The sequence below is a fragment of the Centruroides sculpturatus genome, unplaced genomic scaffold (assembly GCF_000671375.1).
Source record: "Centruroides sculpturatus isolate CEXI.00-Female unplaced genomic scaffold, Cexi_2.0 scaffold1490, whole genome shotgun sequence".
Lineage (NCBI taxonomy): Eukaryota > Metazoa > Arthropoda > Arachnida > Scorpiones > Buthidae > Centruroides > Centruroides sculpturatus.
In genome coordinates this window covers 49908-75801 of record NW_019385713.1, presented here as the reverse complement: position 1 = coordinate 75801, position 25894 = coordinate 49908, and the positions used below count along the sequence as shown (strand labels likewise).

The 25894-nt window shown below is 36.6% G+C and overlaps 3 protein-coding genes across 3 annotated transcripts in view; all 3 read right to left on the bottom strand.

The window, feature by feature from the left end:
- The window catches only part of LOC111641453 (negative elongation factor E-like), a 26887-nt gene extending 24942 nt beyond the window's left edge, over window positions 1–1945 (bottom strand). The window contains exon 1 of the mRNA XM_023387627.1: window positions 1857–1945. The gene's annotated coding sequence lies outside the window, so the exon portion shown is untranslated. The remainder of the gene's footprint in view (window positions 1–1856) is intronic.
- Window positions 1946–4783: 2838 nt separating this feature from the next.
- Window positions 4784–7270, bottom strand: LOC111641459 (protein toll-like). The gene is made up of 2 exons (XM_023387633.1): window positions 7041–7270; window positions 4784–5699 (listed from the first exon to the last, which is right to left on the bottom strand). The coding sequence occupies exons 1-2, from the start codon at window positions 7268–7270 to the stop codon at window positions 4784–4786; spliced, it is 1146 nt and encodes a 381-aa protein (XP_023243401.1).
- A 7537-nt stretch (window positions 7271–14807) lies between these two features.
- Window positions 14808–24331, bottom strand: LOC111641458. The gene is given in 3 exon segments (XM_023387632.1): window positions 14808–14875; window positions 17196–20052; window positions 21538–24331. Coding segments are annotated over 3 exon segments (5508 nt in total). The 5' UTR covers window positions 24121–24331.
- Window positions 24332–25894: the final 1563 nt, after the last annotated feature.

Sequence of the window (25894 nt, the reverse complement as noted above, 5' to 3'; positions counted from 1 at the left end):
TCTGTATTTTATTTATTAATGCATTTTTAATAATATATGGTTAATAAGGATCTATTTTAAGCTTACAAACAAATAAATTTTAGTTTTTAATATAGTACAGAAAAAAGTAACCTAAATTTACGAATGCATGTACTGTAAATACAGTACATACTTGTAAATGTATATATTTTAATATGATTTTATGTGCTTTAAACGCTTTTCTAGTGATATTACGACTTCAATATTTGTGGCAGACAGACATAAAGTGGAATAAAATGACTTAAACTTAATTTTTATTTTTCCATATACTTTTTTGACAAACGACGTATAATCAGGAATGACGTAAGTCGAAGTATATCTGTATAAATATATATACAAAATTTCATTTGAATTAATTTTAAAAATTGTATCATTAAGAACATTGGTTCATATTGTACATGCCTACAATTTTTATTTGAACATTTTATTTAAGCACACACATATATATATATACATGTTTAAATAAAAACTATTAATATATGCATGTATGGACTTAATAATACAATGCAATAATGCAATGTTCTTAATAATACAATTTTTAAACTTAATTCAAATGAGATTTTGAATTAGTTTTGTTTTGTTGTATATTATCAGTTTTTTATTCAGTTTATTCTCCTCTTTAACTAGTGTTAAAGTATATCAATTATAAATTTATATTCCCCTTGTGATTCTGATTCCACCGGAGATAGCATATATTCCCTCCTCTATCTCCCCATCCCTCGACCTCTAACTACCAAAATTTAACGGCATCAACGCCTCTTACACACAAGCTATTGCACCAAATTTTTCTAAATCATTACTCCATCCCAAGATATTAAACAAAATAGATGCCAAAACGCACACATCCACCGGATATTTTTCTATCGTATTTATTTATTTGCCTTTTACTTTTTGGATTTAGAGATCTGAAAACGTGGAAATTTGCAAATAACTTGGATCATATTTGACACTATTCCAATACTTTCCCACATCCTACATGTAACAAGCCGGAAAAATAAAACTGTCTTTGCTAACATTAGATTGAACGCGTAATAAGAAGAATTTTGTTTTATAAATTTTGTTATAAATTTTCGTCACCGAGTACGAAGTCACCATTTTCGAGGGAAAGTCGACACGCTTCACTTCTCGACAAAGTTACGTAGACTTCCTAACGGGGCACCACGTCTTTCTCCCGCGATTCCTTCCTCAGTCACCGCTTTCTCGCAATCGACTCCCGGAAAGCATCGTCCACCACCGGACAATCTCGTCCGAGACGACAACGGTTTCGACCGTTTTCGTCGGTCACCATCTCTCATGGGCCGACCGGTCCGGACGAGAGTCCTCTAGAAAAGGAAGGGCGGCGGCGATCCTTTTACATTCGGCAAATCTTTCACGGACTTTTACCGGGCCTCTTCGAGAAAATTTAAAGCACGGTGCCAACAAAGAACTTTCCATCAAATATTCTACTTCATCGGAGTCCGAATTATCTGGAACGATCACTATTACGATTTTAACAACGTGGGACTTACAATTAATTTTAAGAGATGTTGTGACTTCACTCGAATAAATTCTAAACTCTCCCGCATGTAGATGCTAAGATAAATGTTAATGCATAATGAAATATGTTCGAGCTGATAATAAATAAGGTATAAGTGTAGTAAACATCGTCGAGTTACTTCCTCCGACCGAATCTCATGTCCTTCTCCATCTTCTTATCCCTATTCTCACATTCCAGTCGTGAACGTAAATTACGTGTTCTCACAACAATCTGGTAAAATCACTTACGTCAGGAACTCGACAATTGTGTAACGAGGGCCATTCACACCCCCAAAATACATTAAAAATGGAAAAAAACTTACCAAAACAACGATAAGTCACACGTCAAGTTTACATTCGAAATCTCGCTTCTTGCTCGGTCGCCCTCTGGCGGAATTATTGGGCGTTAGCCGCACTGGCTAACGCCCAATAATTCCGCCAGAGGGTGACCGTGGCGTTTCTCTCCGTGTTTATGTGTACAGGTAATTAGTTATGTAGGTGTCGGGGGTCGCCCACCAGTGGCCGAGCGGATTTCATCCCCGCACTTTAACTTGACTAGTCCCTTAACACTGGTGAGTGCGGTCGTAGGTTCGCGCCATCCGGCCAGAATCTCCACATTAGAGAAGAAAGAAAGAAAGATTCGCGCCTCACTCGAACGGACTGGCAACGTGGAGTTTTCCGGTTTTTCTCCACGTCGATGACGCCCAAATAGGGGCCAGTTTTCCTTAAATGTCCTCCCGGAAGGTATTCTTTTCCCGCGTGCGTATTGGCCATTCTTTAAGGCCGGCTCTTCGGTCGCCTAGCTATCAGAAAGAAGCTATTCGGAGTATAGAGCCTAATAACTGCGCTGAACACTCCATCGTATTAACCACTCTACGAAAGAAAGGGGTCGGGATCGGGAAGTGACCGCTAGTTCTGGTAATCTTTTGTATTGGTTGAAAAATGTTAAGACTGCTACGCATATGTTTGTTAGTTTTAGGTTTGGACAATCGTAGAGAGAGGTTGCGGGGTTGGAGTGCCTGGTCCTGTGGAACAGGTTTTCTGTGTGGCGGTTGGTTGGCATTTATGTTGTTAAAGATGTTTTGTACTTAAATTTATAGCTTAGTTAGAAAATTAATTTAAAAGCCATAACATAATTACGTGGTTAAACGAACGTCCTGTCCGTTATTCCATTCCTCAACGAGTTCTTTAATACAATTACATTTTGACACAACGTTGCATTCGAATACGCGCGTGTTTTTATTTTACTGTATATAGATGTCGAAGTTCCCCCCGCAGCAGAGAGGGACAAAATTAAGGCTTACTGTGAAAAACTGGGCTTCTATTATACTATTTTAGATGCGGTTTTTTGCGTTTTTGATTGCGTTTTAATAGGGTACGTCGAGTAAATGTACACTAAGAAGGGATTTTTCGAAATTCCCCCCGCGGGGAGTGTTATACAGTAGGCCCCCTATAACACGGGTTCATATAACACAGATTCGTATAACACGGCGAAAAAATTGCGATCGTGTTCGTATAACACGGTAAAAGAATGAGACACATTGTCGTGTCACGACAGGATTGTTCGAATCTGGACCAATAGTGGACGAGCAGCCGAACTACTTGCCGCCGTCCAGCGACACAAGTATATACGGAGAGTTTAGGCGGGAAAGTTGAGTTTACTATCATCTGTACAGTACATAAATTAGGTACTGTAACTCTAATACTGTAATTTTATAATTTTTAAGTTATCTAAAATTTTGTCTTTAGTCATCATGTCTTTATTCATCAAAATAACTTATCAGGAAACGCGTCCGCCGTTTGATGAGTTGCTCCGCGACGAAAACAAGCTTAATCAATGGCGTCGTCGAACGGTGCGCACTCGGTAAGTAATCCTACAATTTTTTGTTTATAGCATAGTTTATACGGATTGTTCCCAAAAAATTATACGTGTGTTGAGTCGAATTAGTCTAGAATCGGTTAATTTTATGGAAGAAAACCTTTCAAACCGTAGTCCCTAAACTGCACACGTTCCGGGCTGTGATTGGCTCATGTATTTAAGTGACACGGAAGTCATATAAAACGGAACGTATCTACCGTGTTATATGGGGTCTACTGTAATTACTAATTAATTTGACTATAGACAAGCAGTTAAGCCACCATCTTGTATTAATTTTAATAATTATAATAAATAAATTTACTTTAGAACTTCTAGAAGAAAAGAACTGGTCCCATAACTCCCGCTTACTGAGCATTGTCAGTTATACTACCTGGACTTCTGTCTAGATAAATTGACAATTTATCAAATTAGAAAGGATTAAAGAATAAAAAGCCCCATTCACTTAGGCATTAGGTCTAGCCTGGAGTCACTAAAAATGGCCGACACTCTTTTGAAAAGAGGAATTATGTGTCTTTTTCATCCGCCCGACGAAAGGTTATCCATTATTTATCCCTAACGACGTCACTTCGCTACAATAATCTTTGAAACCGAAACAATCAAAATGACAGACCGCGTCACCTACTTTTTTGATTGGTAAGTTACAAAGTATAATCACGTATCTTACCGTAGTATTACTTATGCTTAAATACCTGTGTCACATGTATTCCATTATTTTACTCTGATTATTTAATTTAATAATTGCTATACGTTTACATAATTCTCTATACCCAATTAAATTTTTATTTTTATTCTCATACTCGGTTCTCTAGTGCCTGTGTTAATCTTAAATATACTAGTTTGTATAATAGAAGAGACTAAAAAATGTAAGCCGACGAGGGTGTAATGCCGAAATGCATATTTATTAAGCTGTACATTTGTATAAGATTTTACTTGTAAAACTATTTACATTTTCCATTTTAATATTAAGTAAAAATAAAAATCTGAAAATAGCTTTCCACGTATGATAAGTTTTTAGTATTAGTCCTAAAAGGATAATAGAAACACAATAATTAATAATGGTAAATAGAAAGCTAGAAGCATGCAATCTAATATCAAAATTTTCTCCAGAACGGAGTTGAATGACGTATAAAGCCAGACACCACCGAAATGCGGATCAAATGGGCCAAGTTTAGAGATTAGAATCTCCATTAACTATGAACGAACTTCCGGATTGAACTGGAAGTCACTCGATTTTTTAAGCTAAAACATAAATTAAAATTTTAGCTGGTTTTGTGACGATTTTAGAATAAATAATCGCTTATATATTTTTTTAATTTTAAAATCCGCATAATGGCAGTTTGTGGCGCATATTATAAATTTACATATCACAAATCAAAATGCACTTTCGCTTCTTAATTCCGCGATCATTCTATCTACATCGTGAACTTGATGATGTAACGGTTTATCAGTCAAGTAACGAGGTAAGGCGTATCTCAACTTCTCCCAAAACCACTTTTCGCCCCACACCAGGTAGGTCCTGCTGAGTAGCAACTCGCGCATGTCCGCGGGAACTACGTCGCACACCGAAGTATCCTTCAATACGAAAATTATTCTTTCCATCTTATCCTCCAAAGACTGAACCAAGGCCGATTGAAACTCCGCTTGACACCACACGCTGTTCAGGAATTCCTCGGACAGGAGCAATATCGTCTTCTTACTGTTTCTAATCGAAGCTTCTATCTGACATATTACGTCATAACCGGGTATCCAATCGCGCTCGTGGATGCACAGCTTAAAGAATGGAGCGTTTTCTTCCAGTTCCTTCAATAAACACATGACGATGTCTCTGTCGCTGCCGGAATACGAAATGAAGGCATCGAACGCCTTATCTTTGTCCAGTTCGGAAATCTTGCAGCAGTACAGCGAAGGGAAATGCACGTACACGTAAGCCAAGATGGTGTTTCTGTATTTCAGAAAGAAGAAAGCGAATACCATTGTTACAACTATTACCACAGAGAACATGGAACCAGAAACGATCAGAGGAACGTTCGATGCGAGGAAAAGAGGCAAACAAAACGCATCGTCCGGAAAATTCAATATGGAAGACACGACAACGGTGTTGTTCTCCGACAATAATCTACTGCACTTTACTTCTTCGGTTTCCACTATCTTATGAACGTTGCGATTCAACCACAGTTTGAAGGGTTTGAAAGAACAATTGCACCAAAATGCGTTGTTTCTAATGTCCAATCGAATGTAAGAAGAATCACTTACGTATTGCAAAAATTTTGCAGGAAAATCTTGCAGACTGTTGTATCGAAGTGAGAGAACTTTCAACGAAGAAGGAAATCTCCAATGTTCGNTTAGGTTAGTAAATAATTAGATATAAGTCAATTTGGTTAGGGATAGATATAACTGACTATCCCTAACTGCAGTTTTGTGGTAATACAATATAATTTGGAATGGTAGCATGACTGCCTACATCTAGCCAAATTGAAAATAATTTAAAATTAATCAAAATGAAACCAATTTTTGTGATAATTAACTGTACGTTTTGCTGATTGGAAAACTAAGATAATAAATAATCCTTTGGGTTTGTTGAATAAAGAAATAATGACTAAAATTTAAAGTCCACTGTTTTCTGCTTGAATGAAGATATATAGAATGCCTTCCTTAATTCTTCAATACTTCCAAGCCTTTCAATCTTCAGAGGTAGAAATTACTGACTAATTCATAGAAACAGCACAGAAGCTGGAACTTTATGGACTACAAAATATGACTTTGCTGGCCAAAATGTGTGACAATGCCGAAGGGTCCCTCTATACTTCGGCACCACAGGACCGAAGGGTCGACATTGCGTCGGCGAAGACGGCAATGACAAATTTATCAGGACTGACACCACTGTGTCTTCTGGGTGTAGGGCAGAGGGTGCCACCGCTTGACTTTTCCCCTCTGACCTCACTTGGTCCTTGGACGTTGACTAGAGGAGATGCTTTCGTACACTGACCTTTCGCTTTGTTACGCCAATCTTTCGGAGTCAGCTCCGACAACGAACGCACCTTTGTACAGTAATTTAACTTAGACCTTTGTAAATATTCCGTAGTTCCAAGGAAATAAAATATGGTATTTCCAAGGAATCGGTGTCCTCATTAATCTTACCCAATGGACAAAGAATGTGGGACACGTGGTCGAGATCGAAGCTACTATCACACGAGGTAGGATCAAATTCGGACCTATTCTATCGAAACGCCTCGACGGATTTTAGCACTATCGCTAAATGGGTAGACACAGAGACCGTTACGTTCGAATTTACGCGCGAGCAGTCACGTATGTGGACTCTTGGACTCGGGATGGAGACCAATTAAGCTAAAGAAGTGTGCTTTACAATTCAATTATAGAAATTAATATCCATTTATTGATTATATAGGCCTAAACTAGTTACACTTATGCTTTTAGAGAGAGAGTTTACAATTGTTCGCGCATGGTATTTACCTGAAGATCACTTTCTTGAATTGGGTCCTTTTTCCGGTAAAGACATGTTCTTGGTGGGTACTTGGACTCATCGGCTATCGGCGGTTAAGCTTCTGATCACTGGCTATTGGAGGAGCATCAGCGGTAAAATGTATCCGAGTGTACACACACGACCAACCTTCGAGGACGCGAACTCTTCTGTCGGGCGAACTCTTCTGTCAGGTGAACTCCCTGTGGCGTCATCGAACCTTCTCCTTTATTTGGGGGTCCTCTCCCTTGCAAATCTTGTCCTTTTTTGGTAAAATCGTTCTTCACGTCCAATGGCAATTTTTCGCGTTTGATTCCTAGTGACACATTCGATGTGTCACTCAAACAGGGAAGTAAGTCCGTGGGAAAGGATATAATCATATCCGTAGCGATCTTTTTTTTTTTTTTTCGAACGAAATTTTTTAATAAAATTTTCTTTTCAAGTCTGGCCTCTCACAAATGTATAGAAAATTACTGACTAAATCTTCAAAAGCCTTTAGGTTTGATTTGTGTTTTACAAAGCTTTATTTGATAATTTCTCTCCCCATAATAGGCTGAAAGTACTTGGAAATTAAAGAAGGTATTGTGAGATCCGAATAGTTTCAGGTCTAAAATAATAATTTAAAGTTAAAGTAAACTCTTTACAGAAAATTATTCTTTCATTTTGATGGGAAAATAACGTTTTTCTAGCATGGGAAAACAGCTAGGAGAGTCACTTCCTTTGACGGAAGTATGAGCATCCTCTGTTCTTCCCTTATCTGTTATAAATCTCGCTACGATGGGAAGTGACGACCCGTCACTTCTTCCCTCTTTCCATCCGTTCACATGAAAAAATCCTAGAATGATAATTGGTCATAAATCCGAAGATATAGTCGAAGTTCAGCCGAATTCAAGGAGTTTGTCAACAGATCCCAGATGAGGGAGACAAAGTCCATGCAGGCTCCATAAGACCAACAGCCATAGGCGAATGCTTCGGAGTTAATACTCATGCAGAACATATGAGATATATTAGATGCTGGGAATAACAATACCTTCTCCATGAATAGGAGAATGAGAACTTCATAAATTGAAGGACCTTCGCCGATAAGAAGACGACAAAGCTCCTTTAACAGGTTGTATGTTATTTAAGGAATTGTGAGCTCTCTCTCTCGTAAATGTATAGGTTAAGAATACATTTCTCTCCCGACGCATTTGAGTAATTTATTCGTCGTCTTGTTCGTTTGATTTGATTGTTTATCTAATTCCCTTTCTGTAGAATATTGTTATTTTTTAGATTTATTAAATTTTTCTACTTTACTGTTTAAGACATGTCTCTGGATTGTTTCCTGAATCAGATCTACGGCAGATCTCTACTTGTGTGTTAATCCGTGGATATAAATGTGATTAACTGGTGTCAGCATGCTGACGTAGATTCGAATCCTACAATTTGGATCTAGTACAAAAGCCCTCCTGGTCAAAATCTTGATGTAAGATCGGATCTTATGATCCGAAACTATGGAAAACTAGTTTTACCAACTAGTGCCAATTAAGTGGTACTAACTATCTTAGTAGATAAGTACCCCCGGCTGATCTCACAACATTCTAAATATTAAAAAGAAATAATGTTTGGAAATTAGTTTCTAAATTATAGATTAGTGAATAGTATAAAAAATTTTGTACAATGTTATAAATTTATTTCAAAATATAAAAGTCTAAAATTAATTTCATCTATAACTTTGAGCCTTACTAAATATTTATACAAGTTATTCTTAATAGCAATTTATTACTGGAAAGAAAGAATTTCAGACATTACTATAGAAATTAAAGCAAAGACCACTTATAGATAAACCAGTTAAAATAGACGTGTTGACAGTTGCAGCACCCATCCTCATCTATCATGCAAAGGGCTGTACTGTATTAAGTCAATAATAGCAAAAGAGCAAAAGGTAAAAACTACATAAATACATTGTGTTTCAGTGTTAATCTTTCAATAACATGTAAAAACAAAGCAAGTACTTTCAACGATGCAATGCTGTCTTCTTCAGGCTAACAGAAATTCTAAATAGAATTTGGGATTCACAAATTCAATTTCCAACAAAAATTGAACATAAAAAATGCACCGGATTGCCCTTTGTTCTTGTTGTAGTGGTTATGAGTTAGCATAAAATTAGTCAAGAGAATGAATCATACAGAAAAGTTAAAAAGAAATATAACTATCACTGTATGTCTAACATCTAAAATTTAGAAGAATGTAATAGTATAACATAGAAACTGGAGGGGTCAGGAGGGAGGGGGTTCTTCAATGGACTCTTCTGAGCTGTAGATTTGGTTGAATTTGAACACTGGCACTGTCAGTAATGACAGTGTCAGTGTTCAAATTTATTCCGACATCTTTAATTTTTATAATTTCTATACGTTCTAAAAATCTTTTAATAATGGTTTTTACCTTTTTAAGAATTCTGACACACTCCAATGAGAGACTACTTATTAAATACATGACTACTTATTAAAATTATATTAAAAAATATATAAAATTTGATAAAATCTTAGCTATCTTTTTTGTTTTCCCGACTCTTCATCTGAGGTGAAATGTTAAAAACAATAAACTGGTATTAAGAAATATTTTCAAACCATTACCGTTTGTTATTTTCTTTATTTTTCTCATATATTTATTTCAATCTTTCGATCCTTGTCAGTGCAGTACATTCACGGGACTAAGTTTATCAATCGTCGTTTTATAACATATTCTTTCCTTTACAATCAATTTTGTGTTTCTGCATGATTACAATGAGTAGACTCTGCAGAGTTCAAATAATTATATTTAACTGCTGTTGTGTGTTCCTTAATTCTGATTTTTAACACTCTACCTGGTTCCTCAGTGTAATGATAATTTGGTTGGCAGTTACATATGAAAGTTTATACTATGTTATTATATGACATATCATTTTTTTCCTTGATATTTTCTCTAGTTTTTATTTTTCAATTTTATTGTTTAATATCAGAGCAAGAATTATGTTATATGATGTCATTAAATTTTGAATATTCTCTGTTTGTGTTATTGTGCATTGATTTGTGTTTTTTCTTAACCAAATACTAATTATCCTGTTTAGGATTATCCCTTGTTCCATTGAAAAATATAGTATATATATGGTTTATTTCTTGTTTTTGTACTGCCATACTACTAGTGTATGATTTAATTTTATAAATGTACAATATAATAAAAGAATGCAATTACAAAAACAAAACTGAAATTAAAACTTAAGAAGTTAACATAAACATTGATTGTTTATTGCAATAGAAACATTTTCATTTTTATTTGATTAAAGATCACTAACCACAAATTGGGTAGTTCCAATGTTGGTCTGTTACAAATAGTATTTGACAAAATGTAATATTTCCCAAACAAATATCACATTTCTTCCCTGCATTGGTGTAATAGACCCGCTTCCAACCATAGAAACTTATACAGTTAAAATCCAATGGTTTTCTAACCACTTTTATATCATACCTGCCATGTTCAATATCATCTCGGTGTTCTAATCTGGTGGAAAGCAGTTTCTTAGTAGTCCCTATATAAAGATATTTTCCAATGGCATGCTCATTTGAAAAGACAATTTTGTACACACCAGATTTCTCATGTATTGTGATATGATCTCTATCATACTGATGTATACACTGTCAGACATTATTATAATGAAAGTACTTTTGATGATAAAAAATAGTTATCAGGCTAATGAATGCTTGAAATTTAAAAAATACAAAGATGTATGTATAAATTGAATCTTTATGTATAAATTATATACATAAAGATTCGATAGCATCTTTAAGATGTATAAAATTAAACAGACATAAATATACAACATAAGATATTACAAAATAATAATAACTAATTTATGTCAGAATTTCCTGGTATTTTTCATAAAAGCATTGCCAAGCATAAGAGATGCTTTTTCCTCTATGTTAATACAACTGCCCATCAGGTCAGCCTTTATATTTATAAGACTTCTAGAGCCCTGAAGTGGTTGGTTTGGAAGGATTGTTTGATTAACATGGCATTTAAAATTCCAATTTAGAATGTTATTGACTTGATGTAGATCATGAGTAATATCGAAAACATTTGTTGAATTTTACATTAAAATTGTTTACTGGATATTAAAGATTTTGTCTGATGTACTTACTCGTTGATCCAGGTAACGAGAAGAAGGTAATTTTGTCCAACATAGTGTGAATTATTATTGACTTCTTCAGGGTAGTCAAGTAAAACACTTGTAGCTCCTATATTTATCAAATCTTGCATTAAAATATAGCATCTCAATTATTTTCTTATCAATCTAAGAATATATATAACATATAAATCCCATAACTAATACATTGTCCCTTAAAATACATCTATACTCTGTTTCTGTTGCATTCTTTGAAATTCAATCAGATTTTTTTCTCCTATTACACAAGTTATAACAAATCAATAAAATCAAGAATTTTATTAATACTTGCTGATCCAATTGACTGCCTAGTATTTCAAAAACTTTTTGTACAAAGCAGACAAAGTTATACAATGAACTTCTCTACTAGTTTCCCTTTGAGGAGATAGTAATTAAATCCAAAGAATTGATGATGATAATCTTATATGCACATTTAAAAAATTCAGTTAAACAATTGTGGGGGTCAGTTTTTTGAGGAATTACGAAATTAAAAATTGTAAGGTTGTTACAATTAAAAAATTTGTTTAAATGGTCCATCAAGTGACAAATAATCAAAACTGGTGGAGTGACAATGAGATGGAGAAAATGCCTAATGATTTCTTAACTACTGTTCTCCTCTTCAAGAGAGAAAAACTACACATACAGTTGAGAACAGTGATATTCAAGTCAATAAATGAGAAACAATATCGCTCATGTTAATCGTCAAATTGTCCAAGAATTCCTGTAAAGTGGTGCATAGATTTCTTGCAACCAATAATCCTCTCTCCTTTGTCAATAGGTGTCAAACAGGATTCCATTCTCTGCATCTTACGTGTTGGCTCAACTGGAGATTAGAGACTTCAAGATGGCCTTAATCTGAGATAGAACAAACGTTTATTGATGGAGATGTTCTATTGGTCATTATATTCCAAAGTAAACCAGCAAGCAGTACATAGTATTATTAGTCAAAAAAATAAATAAATAAAGTCCAGATACAATTCTGCCAGCACAGAAGAAATGACCTCGATTGCACCTACTGTTGTAAAACCTCACACGTAATATGTGAAATTAATTCAAAAACCTTAAATCCAGTAAAAAAATGAAACATTTATTGGTGAAATAAATGTTTTTGATCACGTATAATACCATCTTCAGATTCTAGAATGGAACATATCATTTATTCTATTAATAGTTAAATACAGGTATACCTCACCTACAGGTATATTAATAGTTAAATACAGGTATACCAGGTATACATTGGTAATTGGTTCCAGGAGGGACGACGTAAGTAGAATTTACTTGTCTCCGAATTTACTTGTCACTAGACTAAACCATAAATTACCATTCCCGGTTCTGTATTTTATTTATTAATGCATTTTTAATAATATAAGGTTAATAAGGATCTATTTTAAGCTTACAAACAAATAAATTTTAGTTTTTAATATAGTACAGAAAAAAGTAACCTAAATTTACGAATGCATGTACTGTAAATACAGTACATACTTGTAAATGTATATATTTTAATATGATTTTATGTGCTTTAAACGCTTTTCTAGTGATATTACGACTTCAATATTTGTGGCAGACAGACATAAAGTGGAATAAAATGACTTAAACTTAATTTTTATTTTTCCATATACTTTTTTGACAAACGACGTATAATCAGGAATGACGTAAGTCGAAGTATATCTGTATAAATATATATACAAAATTTCATTTGAATTAATTTTAAAAATTGTATCATTAAGAACATTGGTTCATATTGTACATGCCTACAATTTTTATTTGAACATTTTATTTAAGCACACACATATATATATATACATGTTTAAATAAAAACTATTAATATATGCATGTATGGACTTAATAATACAATGCAATAATGCAATGTTCTTAATAATACAATTTTTAAACTTAATTCAAATGAGATTTTGAATTAGTTTTGTTTTGTTGTATATTATCAGTTTTTTATTCAGTTTATTCTCCTCTTTAACTAGTGTTAAAGTATATCAATTATAAATTTATATTCCCCTTGTGATTCTGATTCCACCGGAGATAGCATATATTCCCTCCTCTATCTCCCCATCCCTCGACCTCTAACTACCAAAATTTAACGGCATCAACGCCTCTTACACACAAGCTATTGCACCAAATTTTTCTAAATCATTACTCCATCCCAAGATATTAAACAAAATAGATGCCAAAACGCACACATCCACCGGATATTTTTCTATCGTATTTATTTATTTGCCTTTTACTTTTTGGATTTAGAGATCTGAAAACGTGGAAATTTGCAAATAACTTGGATCATATTTGACACTATTCCAATACTTTCCCACATCCTACATGTAACAAGCCGGAAAAATAAAACTGTCTTTGCTAACATTAGATTGAACGCGTAATAAGAAGAATTTTGTTTTATAAATTTTGTTATAAATTTTCGTCACCGAGTACGAAGTCACCATTTTCGAGGGAAAGTCGACACGCTTCACTTCTCGACAAAGTTACGTAGACTTCCTAACGGGGCACCACGTCTTTCTCCCGCGATTCCTTCCTCAGTCACCGCTTTCTCGCAATCGACTCCCGGAAAGCATCGTCCACCACCGGACAATCTCGTCCGAGACGACAACGGTTTCGACCGTTTTCGTCGGTCACCATCTCTCATGGGCCGACCGGTCCGGACGAGAGTCCTCTAGAAAAGGAAGGGCGGCGGCGATCCTTTTACATTCGGCAAATCTTTCACGGACTTTTACCGGGCCTCTTCGAGAAAATTTAAAGCACGGTGCCAACAAAGAACTTTCCATCAAATATTCTACTTCATCGGAGTCCGAATTATCTGGAACGATCACTATTACGATTTTAACAACGTGGGACTTACAATTAATTTTAAGAGATGTTGTGACTTCACTCGAATAAATTCTAAACTCTCCCGCATGTAGATGCTAAGATAAATGTTAATGCATAATGAAATATGTTCGAGCTGATAATAAATAAGGTATAAGTGTAGTAAACATCGTCGAGTTACTTCCTCCGACCGAATCTCATGTCCTTCTCCATCTTCTTATCCCTATTCTCACATTCCAGTCGTGAACGTAAATTACGTGTTCTCACAACAATCTGGTAAAATCACTTACGTCAGGAACTCGACAATTGTGTAACGAGGGCCATTCACACCCCCAAAATACATTAAAAATGGAAAAAAACTTACCAAAACAACGATAAGTCACACGTCAAGTTTACATTCGAAATCTCGCTTCTTGCTCGGTCGCCCTCTGGCGGAATTATTGGGCGTTAGCCGCACTGGCTAACGCCCAATAATTCCGCCAGAGGGTGACCGTGGCGTTTCTCTCCGTGTTTATGTGTACAGGTAATTAGTTATGTAGGTGTCGGGGGTCGCCCACCAGTGGCCGAGCGGATTTCATCCCCGCACTTTAACTTGACTAGTCCCTTAACACTGGTGAGTGCGGTCGTAGGTTCGCGCCATCCGGCCAGAATCTCCACATTAGAGAAGAAAGAAAGAAAGATTCGCGCCTCACTCGAACGGACTGGCAACGTGGAGTTTTCCGGTTTTTCTCCACGTCGATGACGCCCAAATAGGGGCCAGTTTTCCTTAAATGTCCTCCCGGAAGGTATTCTTTTCCCGCGTGCGTATTGGCCATTCTTTAAGGCCGGCTCTTCGGTCGCCTAGCTATCAGAAAGAAGCTATTCGGAGTATAGAGCCTAATAACTGCGCTGAACACTCCATCGTATTAACCACTCTACGAAAGAAAGGGGTCGGGATCGGGAAGTGACCGCTAGTTCTGGTAATCTTTTGTATTGGTTGAAAAATGTTAAGACTGCTACGCATATGTTTGTTAGTTTTAGGTTTGGACAATCGTAGAGAGAGGTTGCGGGGTTGGAGTGCCTGGTCCTGTGGAACAGGTTTTCTGTGTGGCGGTTGGTTGGCATTTATGTTGTTAAAGATGTTTTGTACTTAAATTTATAGCTTAGTTAGAAAATTAATTTAAAAGCCATAACATAATTACGTGGTTAAACGAACGTCCTGTCCGTTATTCCATTCCTCAACGAGTTCTTTAATACAATTACATTTTGACACAACGTTGCATTCGAATACGCGCGTGTTTTTATTTTACTGTATATAGATGTCGAAGTTCCCCCCGCAGCAGAGAGGGACAAAATTAAGGCTTACTGTGAAAAACTGGGCTTCTATTATACTATTTTAGATGCGGTTTTTTGCGTTTTTGATTGCGTTTTAATAGGGTACGTCGAGTAAATGTACACTAAGAAGGGATTTTTCGAAATTCCCCCCGCGGGGAGTGTTATACAGTAGGCCCCCTATAACACGGGTTCATATAACACAGATTTGTATAACACGGCGAAAAAATTGCGATCGTGTTCGTATAACACGGTAAAAGAATGAGACACATTGTCGTGTCACGACAGGATTGTTCGAATCTGGACCAATAGTGGACGAGCAGCCGAACTACTTGCCGCCGTCCAGCGACACAAGTATATACGGAGAGTTTAGGCGGGAAAGTTGAGTTTACTATCATCTGTACAGTACATAAATTAGGTACTGTAACTCTAATACTGTAATTTTATAATTTTTAAGTTATCTAAAATTTTGTCTTTAGTCATCATGTCTTTATTCATCAAAATAACTTATCAGGAAACGCGTCCGCCGTTTGATGAGTTGCTCCGCGACGAAAACAAGCTTAATCAATGGCGTCGTCGAACGGTGCGCACTCGGTAAGTAATCCTACAATTTTTTGTTTATAGCATAGTTTATACGGATTGTTCCCAAAAAATTATACGTGTGTTGAGTCGAATTAGTCTAGAATCGGTTAATTTTATGGAAGAAAACCTTTCAAACCGTAGTCCCTAAACTGCACACGTTCCGGGCTGTGATTGGCTCATGTATTTAAGTGACACGGAAGTCATATAAAACGGAACGTATCTACCGTGTTATATGGGGTCTACTGTAATTACTAATTAATTTGACTATAGACAAGCAGTTAAGCCACCATCTTGTATTAATTTTAATAATTATAATAAATAAATTTACTTTAGAACTTCTAGAAGAAAAGAACTGGTCCCATAACTCCCGCTTACTGAGCATTGTCAGTTATACTACCTGGACTTCTGTGTAGATAAATTGACAATTTATCAAATTAGAAAGGATTAAAGAATAAAAAGCCCCATTCACTTAGGCATTAGGTCCAGCCTGGAGTCACTAAAAATGGCCGACACTCTTTTGAAAAGAGGAATTATGTGTCTTTTTCATCCGCCCGACGAAAGGTTATCCATTATTTATCCCTAACGACGTCACTTCGCTACAATAATCTTTGAAACCGAAACAATCAAAATGACAGACCGCGTCACCTACTTTTTTGATTGGTAAGTTACAAAGTATAATCACGTATCTTACCGTAGTATTACTTATGCTTAAATACCTGTGTCACATGTATTCCATTATTTTACTCTGATTATTTAATTTAATAATTGCTATACGTTTACTTAATTCTCTATACCCAATTAAATTTTTATTTTTATTCTCATACTCGGTTCTCTAGTGCCTGTGTTAATCTTAAATATACTAGTTTGTATAATAGAAGAGACTAAAAAATGTAAGCCGACGAGGGTGTAATGCCGAAATGCATATTTATTAAGCTGTACATTTGTATAAGATTTTACTTGTAAAACTATTTACATTTTCCATTTTAATATTAAGTAAAAATAAAAATCTGAAAATAGCTTTCCACGTATGATAAGTTTTTAGTATTAGTCCTAAAAGGATAATAGAAACACAATAATTAATAATGGTAAATAGAAAGCTAGAAGCATGCAATCTAATATCAAAATTTTCTCCAGAACGGAGTTGAATGACGTATAAAGCCAGACACCACCGAAATGCGGATCAAATGGGCCAAGTTTAGAGATTAGAATCTCCATTAACTATGAACGAACTTCCGGATTGAACTGGAAGTCACTCGATTTTTTAAGCTAAAACATAAATTAAAATTTTAGCTGGTTTTGTGACGATTTTAGAATAAATAATCGCTTATATATTTTTTTAATTTTAAAATCCGCATAATGGCAGTTTGTGGCGCATATTATAAATTTACATATCACAAATCAAAATGCACTTTCGCTTCTTAATTCCGCGATCATTCTATCTACATCGTGAACTTGATGATGTAACGGTTTATCAGTCAAGTAACGAGGTAAGGCGTATCTCAACTTCTCCCAAAACCACTTTTCGCCCCACACCAGGTAGGTCCTGCTGAGTAGCAACTCGCGCATGTCCGCGGGAACTACGTCGCACACCGAAGTATCCTTCAATACGAAAATTATTCTTTCCATCTTATCCTCCAAAGACTGAACCAAGGCCGATTGAAACTCCGCTTGACACCACACGCTGTTCAGGAATTCCTCGGACAGGAGCAATATCGTCTTCTTACTGTTTCTAATCGAAGCTTCTATCTGACATATTACGTCATAACCGGGTATCCAATCGCGCTCGTGGATGCACAGCTTAAAGAATGGAGCGTTTTCTTCCAGTTCCTTCAATAAACACATGACGATGTCTCTGTCGCTGCCGGAATACGAAATGAAGGCATCGAACGCCTTATCTTTGTCCAGTTCGGAAATCTTGCAGCAGTACAGCGAAGGGAAATGCACGTACACGTAAGCCAAGATGGTGTTTCTGTATTTCAGAAAGAAGAAAGCGAATACCATTGTTACAACTATTACCACAGAGAACATGGAACCAGAAACGATCAGAGGAACGTTCGATGCGAGGAAAAGAGGCAAACAAAACGCATCGTCCGGAAAATTCAATATGGAAGACACGACAACGGTGTTGTTCTCCGACAATAATCTACTGCACTTTACTTCTTCGGTTTCCACTATCTTATGAACGTTGCGATTCAACCACAGTTTGAAGGGTTTGAAAGAACAATTGCACCAAAATGCGTTGTTTCTAATGTCCAATCGAATGTAAGAAGAATCACTTACGTATTGCAAAAATTTTGCAGGAAAATCTTGCAGACTGTTGTATCGAAGTGAGAGAACTTTCAACGAAGAAGGAAATCTCCAATGTTTGGAGGGATTTAAACGATTGTGGTCCAAGTACAGTTCATCCACTCCAGACCAACTGTCTGTAATTTTTATTGCGGAAAGAGAGTTGTGTTCCAGGTGAACGATTGTGGTGTTTTCGGGAAGTATTGCTGGAGCGTGGGAAATATTGGAAGAAGAACAGTTGACCATGACCGAAAAGCCTTTATATAAGTAACAGCAACACTTTTTTGGGCAATGTTCTACAACGGGACACACCACGTAGGAAGGAATCAGTTCCTGGAAAGTCTTGTTTCTCAAGTCAGAAGGAGAATCGCAGAGCAGCGATCGACCGAATCTCGAAAACTGAACTTTTTCGACGAAATTTCTCAAATCGCAGTCACACCGGAAGGGGTTGCCGAAGAGAAAGACGTTATTCATATTCCTGGTGATTTTTCCCGCGACTGTGGTGATGTTATTGTGCGTCAATGAAATTATGGATCGATTATCCGGAGGGAGGTCTTCGGTGTAAAGTATCGACAGGCGATTGTAATTTAATCTGAGCAGTGAGATGTTATACGCGCTCCAGTCCATTCGAGGAAACTGTGTGAAGGATGTGTTGGAAAGCTCCAAGGATGTCAAACGTGGTAGTCTTCCGAACGGTGTCGGCTCCGGTAAAGAACCCAGAGGATTGTTGTCCAGATATAACATTCGCAGATTTTTCAAGACGTCGAACTTTTCCTCCTTAGTCTTCGTTATTCTGTTTCCAGTTAAAAACAATTGTTTAATATTTTGAATGTCCGAAAATACTTCGAAAGGAATTTTGGTCAGAAGATTGTTGCTTAAATCCAGTTCCTGCAGCCGTTTGTTATTACGGAATATGTTGGAAGGTAATTCTTGCAAATCATTGTGGTGTAAATCAATACTCTCGATTAACACGTTATTTACAAACAAATCGGGGTGTAGACGATCGATTCGATTTTCGTAGATTTGAACTTTAGTTAAGTCAAAACAAGTGGAAAATATCTTCTGGGGCAACTCACTGATGTCGCAGTTGCAGGCACTGAAACTCTGTAATCTTGAGACGTTTTGCAATAGTAGTTCCGGTAGAGAACGGAAACTGTTGTTGCTTATGTTCAGAACGACCAAATTAAAATTATCTGCAAATAGGGAAGGGTAAAGAATATTTACACGATTGTCGTTCAAAAAAAGCTTTTTAAGGCTCGACAGTCCCCTAAATATCGCGTGAGGAAGAAAAGTCAGCAAGTTTCCGTATAGATTAAGTACTTGTAGAGATCGCAATCCGCGGAAAAGGCTCTCCGGAAGATCCTCTAAACGATTTCCAAAGAGATTTAAAGATTTCAATCTATTCAAACCTCGAAATGCATCTTCTGGAAAACTTTTTATTCTTCCTAATACTACGTAAATCGTTCTTAACGATGGGAGCCCATTGAATAATCCGTTTGGAAATTTTTCCGACATCACGCGCAACACCGCGATCCTCTCGATGTTGTATAGGTCTTTTAAATCGTACGTGACATTTTCCATATGATATAAAGTGATGTTGCGAAGATTCGGAAGGTTCTTGATGCTAACTTGCGAATTCGGTGCGACGTTTTCGGAAATCAAAAAGAATTGCTCGAGTCTTTCATCTCCCAGGGATGTTCTGACGTCGGGAGAGGGAAGGAGGCATTCTCTTAACACCATAAAAGAAAAGTAAGTAGTATTAGTGCACGCACGAATCTGTTCGGCGTTGAAAGTATTTCCTCGACACTCCAAATAAATGGCTCTGTCGAAGTCGTTGATGTATGAGGTAACGTTCGATTTGCATTCCACCATTCGTTTCATTTTTGCACTGATGTAACCATAACGGTCGCCGACGAAGATCCACCCCTCTACTGCCGTGCAAAGGAACACCAATTGAGCCAAAAACATTTTCTGCAGCATCTGCAACGATATTAACACTTGTTAGTTATTGGACGGATCTCTTTTACACGTTCGAGCCATTAAAGTATTAAGAATTTATAGTGAACGCTATAATTACGGGTTCACTGCGTATGGTATATGAGCGTAATAAATTACGCTGTGCACTATGCAATTTGCTTTTCTGACAGCCAACAGACAAGGGAGGTTGTGTATTAGGATAATTCATACTGTTAAATTTCGATGAATAAAAATCCAGGGGTGGGGAGATAGAGGGTGACGTGTCGTGTATGTAGTGAAATCGGACTTAATAAAGATGTTACTCGTTATTAGCATTTACAACTTTTTTAAAACTCGTCTCTATTCCCAAATTTAATTTCTTTTTTCCATTTGGAAATAAATAAGATTAAAATTCTAAAGTAAAATCTCGTAACAGATGGCGCCACACACAATTTTATGTTTATTTCCGAGAAAGTTACGCAACTCGTTGCTGGATTTTTATAATGATATCGCGCGTGAATATATATTATACGTAAAATAAAGTACACAAATTTATCTCAATAGAACCGAGTAATTATTTACTGTGACACTGTCACAATGCCGGATTGCCATTTTTTATTCATATTTTTAATTAATTTAATTTAAAATATATGCTCTATTACAAATTACTAGTTGCTCGCCCTGTACATTATACTTTTTCTTCAACAATAGAGTCGTGTCGGTCATTTATGTAACTCCTTTCGGCAGAATATAATTGAATTGAAATAACATCACTTCTGATTTGCTGCGAACGTTGGCATATAGTAAATCGGGGCTTTGCGCCTCTAGTCTTTTCACCCGTCACCTCGGCCTTCATCTATCTAACACCGTTCTCGAGATTAAGGAAGGACAGACAGACGGACACCAGACAGTGGGAATTTATAGGTCTATAATTTTTTCAAGTTAAAGCCCAAAAAGTGCAGAAATCTGTCGATAAAATTATTAAAGAAAAGGAATTAAGGTTACTTTTTCTTCCAGATTATTAGAATTATCCTTTGTGCCGGACTCTAGTCTGACTGCCTGGTGCCTTTAAATGTCTAAATGGCATATCGGAAAAATCTGAGTATCAAGAAAGGTACAACGAAATCGTTAGATATTATTCAAATTTATGCTGTTAATAAGATTTATACTATTGTATTTATCCTTTTGAAAATGTAACTAGTTGATTCGCCAAATTGACTTCTACGCTGCTAAAAAGGCTTATTATATTAACACGGTTGTCTTTCCTCTCGTCATTCGCTTATTTCAACTTGTAAATTTTCCAAATTAACGATATTTCACGTGTTTCATTAACGATACGAAAAATAACATTGACACCATTTTCTATAAATCGAGTTTATTACGTTCCTAACGATATCAAAACCGAAAAAGTGACAAATCCACACAAATGACGAAAGACGAAACTTCTCACGCTGATTTTACTGCTAGCCAGTCAACTGCATTTCTCAATTATTGTCTTCGAAGAATATATTTTAATTTTTCCCAAAACCACTTTTCTCCCCACTTTAAATAAGTTTTGGTTTTCAGCAAACGACGAAGGTCCTCCTCCAGCTCGTTCGGATTCTCCAATTCTTCCACCAAAACCAACACTAGATGGTGAATTTGATCTTGCATCATTCTGTTGTACGCTACACGAAATTCTACAGTAAACCACATGCTGTCCAGAAAGTTTCGAGACAACAATATCACCGTCTTTCTACTGTTATTGACAGAATGCACGATGTTCTCGCTAATGGGGCTACCCGCCAACCAATCACGTTCGTGAATACAAAGGCGATAAGTGGGTTCCAGTCGATTCACCATCTCCATGGTTACGGCAGAATCGGCACCGTTGTAACATATAAAAGCGTCGTATTGTTTACCTTCTTCCTCTACAACTATATTCCAACAGGGCAAGTATACGTCTCGACTGTACAGAAAGGCCAATATAGAAAGTCGATAATGGAAACAACCGACTGCAAGAACTGATAAAGTCAATAAGAATATTACCGAAACTGTAAGAACCATCACTTGCCATAAAGGCAACACGGGTTCTTCTAAACAGAACATATCTAGTGGAGTACTACGAATGAGTTCGTGTGTTACAGAATTATTAACTCCATTGACTCTCTGGCAGGTTACGTTCTCGGAATCACGGATCTTAAGCAAATTCCGCGTGAACCACTTCTTAAAATGGACAGAGTGACAATCGCATTTCCACTCGTTTCTGGAAAGAAAGATGCTGAAGTTTGAGGAATCTTCCACGCGCTTCATCAGAGAAGGGGGCAAATCCGACAGCTTGTTTCCATCCAGAGCCAAATAGCGGAGATTTTCCGGAACGACCCAATCGTTCAGTGACGTCAGAGAATTGTTACTAAGATAGAGATGGGTGACGTTTTTCCACGTAGTTCCGTCCACTTCGGACAGATTAGCAATGTGGTTGTAGTTCAGAAAGACGAATGTTGCATTTGTAGGAAGATTCGCGGGTGAATTAGACAAATTTCTACGAGAACAATCGATCGCAGTTTGTCTTTCTAGTGTCAGGTAGCAATCACAAAACGAAGGACACTCTTGTTTTTGCGGACAGACACTGTAAATGGGCCAGATTTCTGTTAGTTTCATTTCGGTATCTCCATTGCATCGCAGGATATGGGAATCTGGAAAAATGCGGGCGGCGTTTTTGCCAGAGTGAAGAAATCGCAAGAACTGTCTGATTCGACAGTCGCACTCGATGACGTTTCCTGTGACGTTATACACTGGATAACTATTAGAATGTCGTCGATAGTCAATGTAGATAGTGGAGATGTTGTTGTGGTTGAGCAGTATCTTGGTATAGTTTCTTGTAAACACGGGTAGATTGACTTCCCGAAATTGATTGTGGGATAGATCGACTACAGTCAGGTTGTTATTCGACCAATCAATATTAGGAAAAATCTTCAGACTCGAGTTGCTCATCTTTACTCTTTCCAAATAATTGCTAGAACCAAAAGGATATTTTGCGGGTAAACGTTCAAAGTTGTTATTTGATAGGTCGATCTCTATCAAACCAGAAAGAGGTAGAAGTGTATCTTCGTGCAAGGAGGACAAATCGTTATCAGACATCCGCAGCACTGCCAGTGTTGATAAGTGCTTGAAGATATCTTTATGTAAATGGTTCAGTCTGTTGTACGCTAAGTCTAATGCTCCGAGTCTCGTTAGGCTGGAAAATACACGAGGTGGCAAAGTCGATAATTTATTGTCATATAGAAACAGAAAGAGTAAATTTTCCGTGTTATTGAACAATTTTTCCGGGAGACTTCTGATGTCGTTATAATCTAGGTAGATGTGTTTCATAGATATAGTGTCTGAAAATAAAGATTCTTCCACATGTGTTAAAGAGCATCTCATTGCTGCAAATGCTTGTAGACGTGTCAAGCCTTTTAAGAATCCTTTGGGTAAGTTTCTCATTCCTCTATTTTCACTCATTTCCAGACCGATTAACTGAGTAAGGGAAGAGAGCAAATTTTCCGGAAGAACCGTCAGTTTATTGTTTCTGATCCGAAGTACTTCTAGGCTGAAGAGATCGGAAAAGAGATCTTCGGACAGATTCTCGATCTGATTAAAGGATATATCTAGATGATTCAACAATGTGAGATTTTTAAAGAATCCACGTGGAATCTCTTTTATTCTGTTATTGTACAAGCATAGTACTTTGAGGTCGTTCAGGTTTAGGAGTAGATTCTCCTGAAGATACTCCAGTTTTCCATGTATTATTTTCACAGCTTGAAGGTTTGTCAAGTTTTTAAAAGGTGTCTGCGTAAAGGAAGTGAAATTGTAGAAGTGTATTTGTAATGCGTAGATGACGGGTTGGAAATCGAACGTCAGGTCGAATGATCCTGCGGAATTTATTCCGAACATTGTTATATTGCTGACGAATGGCATCGTCTCAATGTGCAATTTCCGGTAATTCGGTTGGGTTGTGGTAAATATAATTTCCAAAATGCGTATGACTCGTCCAGACAAAAGTTCATTCAACCTAAAATTGTTAGAATAACAATTGCGTATTAGTAAATTTGTGTTTTCGATTTGTTGCATACACTGGAAGATCCGACGATCAGGCACCGTCCCGTAGCAATCGATGAAAAGGTAATCAAGTCTAGTGGCCAGCAATATGTTTTCGCTTCTAATACAAACAGTTCTGGTGTCCTGCGGAACAAAAGCGGGACACACGATGTTCTTCCATCCGCTCAAGAACTCGGTGCAACACCGAGCCAAAGCGATACACAAGAATAAGTTGAATAAGTTGTTCATTTTTATTTCCGTCGCATTCTGCAAAGAAAATTTTTATTTAATTCCTGTTAAAGGAATAAATTGCGGAAGTGAAGAGTATAAACGGGCTTTAGTTTGTATACGTAATAAATAATTTTATGGAGATGGCTAATGATATGAACTAGAATTAAATAGAAGATATTGGTATTCCCATTTACAGTCAAATTTTCGCCATTCGATAGCTTTTAAGGTTTGGAAATAGTGTAAGATCGGGTGAAATTAATCTAATATTGTATTAAGCGAAGATTTTGTGGAAGATTGGAATAGCCGCGAATGATGCAAAAGGGAAAAACCTGGCAAAACATTACAAACAGTCATAGGCAATTACAGAAGTGATGCAATTAAACTGTATAATTCCCAACCGTACGAAAACACTTTTGTGAGATTCTGTTCGTTCGAGTGAAAATTTTGTCGGGTCAATTTCTTCAAAGGGTACTCGGAGTTCGCAACACACCGCATTAGTGTCTCGTTAAACATTCGCGTGTTTTTTGGTGACGAAATCGTTAACGCGGATGGGTCTGGCCTCATTGGTTTGATATTCCGAAACGAAGGCCACCGAGTGCCAATTTTCAGGAAAGTCCGATAAGGTTAGGACATTGTTAAGCGAGGATCTTCGACAATTAACTTTTGTATTCCGTTGGAAGTTGCAAAATATCACACCTTGAATGTCATTTATTTGCTTGTCTACGGATTACTTCTAGTGACATCTTATGCAGAGATAAACCAAAATCTCGAGGAAATTCTAACTTTACCGAAATAGTGGTACTTAATTTAGGTAAATAGGACATTCACCGGGAATTTCTACCGTTACACGACAATTAATTACTTATCATTCTGTACACCGAATCAATGAAAACTGCTAAAAGTTACGGAGATAAATTCTTAAAATCATTACAAGTTAATCGGGAATATATCCCCAGAAAAAGTCAAATGGGGTAAAATTGGCCAACAAAACATTAATTAAGAATATAAGTTATTTAATTTCACTTCGCCCGTTCTTTTACGGACAGACATCCGAACGTTCTCTGAAATAAAAAGAATTAAATAATTGCTCAAGGACGAGAATGGCGAAAACGGGAAAGTCCACTCTCGCTACTTTTGTCGACGGAAGACGAAATCGTGACACGTTGAAAGATTTTCCGCTTTTTATATAAATTTATCGATAGAATCTGATGTAGGACGACTAATTAATGTAAATAATAATTTTAACTACTTCTAGTGTTACGGGATCATACAATTGTCAAAAGGTGTTGCGGATCTTTCTTGTGTCGGTTATTTTCTTTTATACCATTCAAACGTCACTGGCTATAAGAGGAATTTCTGAACGTTACGACGCATTATAAACGTCACTTTTACCGGATAAAGACACGTTAAATATTTACCTGTAGGGANAGAGAAACCTTTCTATAATTCCAATTAAAATATTTATTAAGTATTAAAATACACATCGCCATTTCATCTTCCGTCGTTAAATGTGCAAGAGTCGACTTTCCTCCTTGCGTCATTTCGTCCTTGAACGATTGTATATTTATTTTTAGTT

Excerpts from the sequence above, each read along its gene's own strand:
- LOC111641459 (XM_023387633.1), bottom strand. The coding sequence starts at position 7,270 with ATGATTATATCCTTTCCCACGGACTTACTTCCCTGTTTGAGTGACACA. Across the intron at positions 5,700-7,040 it reads AAGAGTTCGCGTCCTCGAAG|TCTGCAAGATTTTCCTGCAA; the intron begins GTTGGTCGTGTG and ends TCGATACAACAG.